The sequence below is a fragment of the Echinops telfairi genome, unplaced genomic scaffold, assembly GCF_000313985.2.
Source record: "Echinops telfairi isolate 266 unplaced genomic scaffold, ASM31398v2 ScPeMD7_7458;HRSCAF=8496, whole genome shotgun sequence".
In the NCBI taxonomy this organism is placed as follows: domain Eukaryota; kingdom Metazoa; phylum Chordata; class Mammalia; order Afrosoricida; family Tenrecidae; genus Echinops; species Echinops telfairi.
Genome location: NW_022111358.1, coordinates 43,739,279 through 43,745,354, shown reverse-complemented (window position 1 = coordinate 43,745,354; position 6,076 = coordinate 43,739,279). Strand labels below are relative to the sequence as shown.

The window sequence follows — 6,076 nt, the reverse complement described above, 5'->3', positions numbered from 1 at the left end:
CCGCCCCATTGAGAAAAATGCTGCGGGTTCCAGTCCTCGGTCGATGCCCATCAGTGTGACCTTGAACAATTGACTCTGCTGAGAGCCTGTCTTCTTGTAGGACACAGAGGGGCACCTCCATCGTCAGAGGGATGTTAGGGGTGGGGTGGGGGTGTGTCATATGTCGCGCACACACACCTGGACCCACACAGCTTACCTCTGCTCTTCTCCTGACTTGTCTGGGGGTGCCCGGGTCCCACCCGCCCCAGTACTGCCAGCCAAACCAAGGGGGACAGTCCCCACGGAGTCCCCCCCGTTCTGTTCCCTCCCAAGTCTCCATATTGATTGTTACTGAGTGATTGGGCCATGCTGGCTTCAGGGTGTGGGCAGGGTTCCGAAGGATTGATAGGTGGGGGAGCTTTGTCTCAGTCATACCTTCTGTGGCGGTTCCACCAATTGTTCTGTGGGGAAAAGAGAAGGCAATCTGTTGCCTTAAAGGTGACAGCCTAGGGAGCCCCAGGGAGGGGTTTGAGGTTTGCTGTGAGTGGGGATTGGTCTGCCCGCCCACTCCTCACCCTGCATAGCACCCTCGCCACCCGGGCGGGTGCTCTGCTCTGTGCCCGCAGGTCCCCGGTGTAAGTACCGCCACGTTCACAGAGTGATGTGTGTCAACTACCTGGCTGGCTTCTGCCCCGACGGGCCCAGGTGCCGACTGGCCCAGTGAGTATGGCCACCAAGCAGAGTCCACCTCTGCCCAGCACGTGCCCACACCCATGGTGCCAGCTGTCCCCGCCCCAAGAACTCCAGCCTCCCCGGGAACATCGCAGCCTGGGGAGGGCTGTGCCCCCCTCTCCCCCAGAGCTCCTGTGAGCCTTCATTCCCTGGCAAGGGCTCCTTCCAGGTGGGGCAGTGACACACGGAGGCAGCGGTGGCAGCTGGGGGAGTCTGGCAGCCCGTGAACAGGGCCGTGGCCTCTCTCTCTGCCCTCAGCCCCAAGTTGAACCCATTTTTACTCAGTCCCAGCTACATGGAGGTGAGTGAGGGCACCCAGGGTGACTTACTGGGACCTCTTCCTGAGGGGACACAGCTCCTTAGTGTCAGCTGCACTGTTCAGGGGACCCCCTCCCTTCTGCATGGCCTTCTGGGAGCACCCACTGTGGGGTCACTCGGCCCTCGTGTGTCCGTACACCTGTGCTTGCTCCTCTCTGACCCCTCCCAGCCCGGCCTCACCTTCAGGTGAGACTTGACACACTGCCGCTGAGGGGGCAGGTTGTTGGAGAAAGCCCCCACCCACCCACCACCTGCTGGGCCCAGACCAGACCGTCGGTCCTGGTGTCTTAGCCCCTCCTGGGGCCAGAGGACTGAAGCCTTTGGGTCAGAGTCAGCCTGGGTCTGCTTCGGCCCTGCCCTCCAGCCGAGGATATTCTGTGTTGTGTCTGTGTGTGAGTATGTGATCGTTTGGAGTAAAAACTCCCAAAATGTTTGGTGATGTGTGAGGATTTGATGGCCTTCAGACTCCGGTCCTCACCGACGGTTGCCCAGGAAGCCAGGGCCCCTGTCCTCAGTCCCCGCTGCTTCCCTTGGTGCCATCGTGGCACTGAGGCTTTCCCAGATTGGAGGTCCGTGCCATCCACTGCCTCTGGACCACATTAGCTGCTCTCATGTGCTTCTTCCCAGTGCTGGGGCACACTCGGTGTCTCGAGCAAGTGTGTGAGGTGGCAGACCCCCAATTGAGCCCCTCATAATAACTTAAAAACCATCCGAAAGCCAAAAAAAAAAAAAAAAAACCATCCGAAAGCCATGAGCATATTTCATCTGAATAATATCCCTTCAATGAAACTATCATCGCTACATTTCCAGTATTGCCTCGGAGTTACCGGTATGTTGGACTGAAGGAGCCACAAGGGGCTATCGGGCCTGGCCTAGTGTGAACCTCACTTTGCGGTGCACTGGGGAGCCGAGAGACGCCCGAGCCTGGCTGGTTTTGTGACCATTGCTGGATGGGAGTCTGTGTGCGATGCGGTCCAGGCAGGCACAGGCCCCCTGGTCCAGAGTCCTGAATAGGTTTACCATTTGGCTTTCTGCGGGTGCTGAAGACCTGCGCCGAGTCCCAGGGCTAGCTGGTGAATGCTGGGCTGTCATTTTTCCGAGGCCAGGAGTGTGAACGCTGGGGGGCTGCTGTGGAGTTCTCAGGGTGGGTCCCTCTCCAATCCGAGGCCGGCCCACCTAGCACAGGGGTCCGAGGACTGGCTCTGGGCGGAGAAACATCCTCAGCACCTCCAGGGAACTTCCCATCAAACAGACAGGCATCCGGCAATTAAAACAGAAGACAATTGTTCCCCAATCCGGGTCAAGCGTGTCTGCCTGGCAAGCTCAGAGTAATGATGCTTCCACGCCCCCACCCCCATCCCCGTGCACCTGAGGATCTACAGCTGGGGCCGGCAGCGGCCGACGCCCAGTGTGAGAACGGAGAATTTGTTTTTCCTGGTCTGTGTACAGGTTTGTCACATGAGTTTCTCTGCAGGGTGGGAAGTGGTCCCGGACCTCGGCCCCTTCTGCTGCCACGGTGGAACCTCCCTGGGCGCCTTCGAGATCAGAGAGCCTGCTCCCAGGAATGAGGACCCAGGAGAGCCTGCTCCCCGCCTGCCTGGAGCTCTGGCCTCTGCAGCAGGTCCTGTGCTACAGGGTGAGGAAGAGGGCCAGGGCAGGGGGACCCACCCGTTCTCTGGCAAAGCGCTCGGGCCCCCTCCCTGCAGCGGTGAGGAAACTTGCGGAGAGGCTTGGAAGCTCTCTGGTGGGACCGAGGGGAAAACAACGCAGAGTACTTGTTTTAGGGCCCCTGGATGGTGCAAATGGTGGGCCCTCGGCTATTAACCGACAGGTTGGCGGTTTGAACCCACACCCAGAGTTGCTGCGGCAGAAAGGCCTGGCACCCTGCGGCTGTGGCCATCACAGCCAAGGAAGGCCTGCGGAGCTGGGGGCCACTGTGTAGTGAGCGCGTGGGCTGTCGGTAGTAAGTCTTGGCGATGGGTGAGCTCTTACCCTGTCCTGTAGGGTCACTAGCAGTTGGAACTGGCTCGATGGCAGTGAGTCCGGATCCAAGTTATGTGTGCATCCTGTCCTCCAGGCTGGGGGGCAGGGCGGCTCAGAGAGGGAAGCCCGCACTGTGGTTAGAATGCTCTTTGCCATCTTCTAGCTCACAGGTTCCCACACTCAATTGACCTACCACTAGGAAAACAAACAAACAAACAAACAGCACTCCCCTGGGAATTACAAGCTTTTGTCCTAGAGAGCCCTTCATCCGGGATAAAGTGTAGGTATCTGCTTCTGCAGGCCCTCGGATCGCTCCAGCACTGCCCCCTGGGGTGGCACCCACTTTGGGAAACCGGGTCCTGGTTTCCCTGGAAGGAGAGCCATGTTCTCCCATGGGCCTCGGAGGCTGCCATTTTCCTGCACTCTGGTTTCTCTGCAAGAGAATCCTTATTCCACACTGAGCTGACAGAGAGGGGCCCTAAGTTTTCTGACAATGTGATTTTGTTGACCTTTTGAGCGAGGGCCAGCGCCTTGATCTCTGGGATTATTCCTGCCAGACTCGAATCTCAGGGTCTCTCCTGGGGCTGGAGCGTGGCTTCATTCCGCAGCACACAGGCTGGAGTTCCTTGGAGACCCGGCTCTCTGCCGTGGCCCCCAAACAGCGTAGGCTTTTTCTCTGCTTGTGGGCTGCGACTCACACTGGCCCCGCCACAACAGAACGAAACACTGCCCGATCCTGTGCGGCTCTCATAATTGTGATGTTGGAGCCCACTGTCCTGCCACGGGGTCCGTCCATCTCGTCAAGGGCCCGCCTCTTTCCTGCTGCCCCTGTGCTTTACCGAGCACGGTGGCCCTCCCCAGGGGCTGCTCTGCCCACAGCTGGTCCGAAGGACACCTGAGACGCAGGCTCCCCACCTGGCCTCCAAGGGGCGCTGTGGCTGTGCTTGCTTCTTCCCACGAGGGTTGGTTGGTTCTCTTGGCAGTCCGTGGCATTTCCCATCTTCTTCCCGGGGAACATTTTCCCTGGCAATTTCTGTTGTCAGATAAGGTCATGCTGTAATCTCCCCACCTCACCCCCTTCCTTTTTCAGTGTCGAAAAATGGGCCACTATGCCAATTGGTGCCCAGAAGCCCACCTGATGGGGCTCATCCCGAAGCAGCCTCTGGTCTGGGGCGCTGGAAGACCCTTTGGTGACCACGCGGAGCTGCCCTGGGACTGTGTTCCCGCTGGTCTGCCTCAAGCCCGCGGACATCCTGCCCAGGCCGTGAGACATGGGAGAAGCCGGCTACACCTAGACTTCTTTCCGGCTGCCCTGTGAGTGGGCGACCCCTGGATGCGCAGACTCGGGGCCAGTTGGTTGAGCGAAAGTGGTGGGTCAGCAGGATGGACGTGCATATGTGCAGTTATTGGCTTTGAGGCTGCTTGTTAACGCTGGGCCCCGGGCTGCTCTGTACTGGACATTAAATCTGATGGTTTTCTTGTGCATGACAGCTGCTTCCCCGCAGGGGCGTTTCATTAAGTGTGTACTCTGGGCCGGCATGCGTGCGTGTGTGTGTTCAGGTGGGTTCCGCTGACCCATCGTGACCCATGCACAACAGAACCAGGCTGGGTCCTGCGTCATGCTCACAATGGTTCTGACGCTTGAACCCACTGTGGCCAGGGAGGTGGATGGCACGAAAAGGTCACTCTGGGGAGCTAGGAAACCCCTGCAGGGTCACCTGATGTGTCAGGATCTCTGCCTGCTGGGAAGCAGAAGTCCACGGGGAAGGGGCTTCACGGAGCTTCTGGGGCGACGAAGGGCAACGGGAAGGCCGGAAGTGGACTCGCCCTGCGGACGCGGAAGGTGGCGGCGAGGAAGGCGGTCTGAAGGAATGCTGGCCAGGAGCCAGGTTGTTCCCTCTATGCAACACGCAGTCCCCGCGGGGATGTCGGCGGACTGAGGATGAGGTGCAGAGGCTGCGAGCATGGGGGCCTGGATCAGGCGATCCGGGGCCACACCTGCTCGGTTCACGGTCCCAGCTGTGGGTAGAGTCCGGGCCTTGCCACGTCCCACCTGGGGCGGGACTGTGATGGCCGCTCTGCGGTCAGAGGACACGCCCATCTCCACGGGCGGGCAGGGCTAGGGCCTGCTCCAGAGGGGCTGAGGGAGCTTGGACGGAGGGAGGGGGCTGCGAGCGCAGCAGTGTTTTCAATAGCGAGGCGTTGGGGAGTGCACGCAGGGGCCCTCACCCAGGAGACACAGCACCTGGCTGGCTGCTTACCTGGGGGCGCCCCTTGCTGCCCCGCGGGAGCAGCGGTTCCCAATGGCCCGTCCTGTTCCGGTGTCTGTCTCCCTGGGCTCTGTGGCCGGGCGGGGCATGGCTCCCGCCTCCCACCGTCTCCCCATTCGGCTGGCATCCAGTTTGGCCCGGGGCCACGTGCTCTGGGCTGTCCGGGTATCCTTACACCAGGCTGGTTTCGAACTGCAGCCCTGAGGTCTAGTCCTGTATTGCTTGTGGTGTGTGAACTGGCACACAACCATCACCAACATCTCCACGACTGCCCTGTGGGTTCCGGAGACTGATAACTCCTTCCCGGGGTAGGAAGCCTCTTCTCTCCCAATGGGGAGCTGGTGGTTCGGAACTGCTGACCATAGGTCAGCAGCCCAAGGTACAATCAACTACTTCACCCCCAGGTCTCCTGTTGAGCACTGAGGTCTTTGTGGCTGTTGCCCAGGTCCTTGGGCATTGGAGGGTTCACAAGGCTCCTAAAAGCCACCTACGCGGTCATTGTGGCCAAGTGCCTAAGGGAAAGAAAGTGGCTGATGGCCCTGCCCTGTCCTACTGCTGGCCTTGGGCCCAGGCACCAAGCTCTCCCTGGCCCCGGTTCCGGGGTGTGCTTCCCTGTGCTCGAGCCTTAGAACCAAACCAACCGGACTCACTGCCATTGGGTCGATGCCAACTCACAGGGACTCTGTGGGGCAGGGCAGAACTGGCCCGCGGGTTTCTGAGAATCGTTCTGTATGGGAGCAGGAAGCCTCATCTTTCTGCCAAGGAGCTGCTGCTGGTGGCTTCGAATGGCTGAC

The 6,076-nt window shown here is 60.0% G+C and overlaps 1 protein-coding gene across 1 annotated transcript in view; it reads left to right on the top strand.

Moving 5' to 3' along the window:
* Positions 1-4,500, top strand: part of CPSF4L (cleavage and polyadenylation specific factor 4 like) — an 11,188-nt gene extending 6,688 nt beyond the window's left edge. Inside the window, exons 5-8 of the mRNA XM_004709167.2 lie at positions 606-699; positions 970-1,012; positions 2,504-2,665; positions 4,103-4,500. Coding sequence (XP_004709224.2) covers positions 606-699; positions 970-1,012; positions 2,504-2,665; positions 4,103-4,330 — 527 coding nt within the window. The 3' untranslated portion in view covers positions 4,331-4,500. The remainder of the gene's footprint in view (positions 1-605; positions 700-969; positions 1,013-2,503; positions 2,666-4,102) is intronic.
* The last annotated feature ends 1,576 nt before the right edge of the window (positions 4,501-6,076 follow it).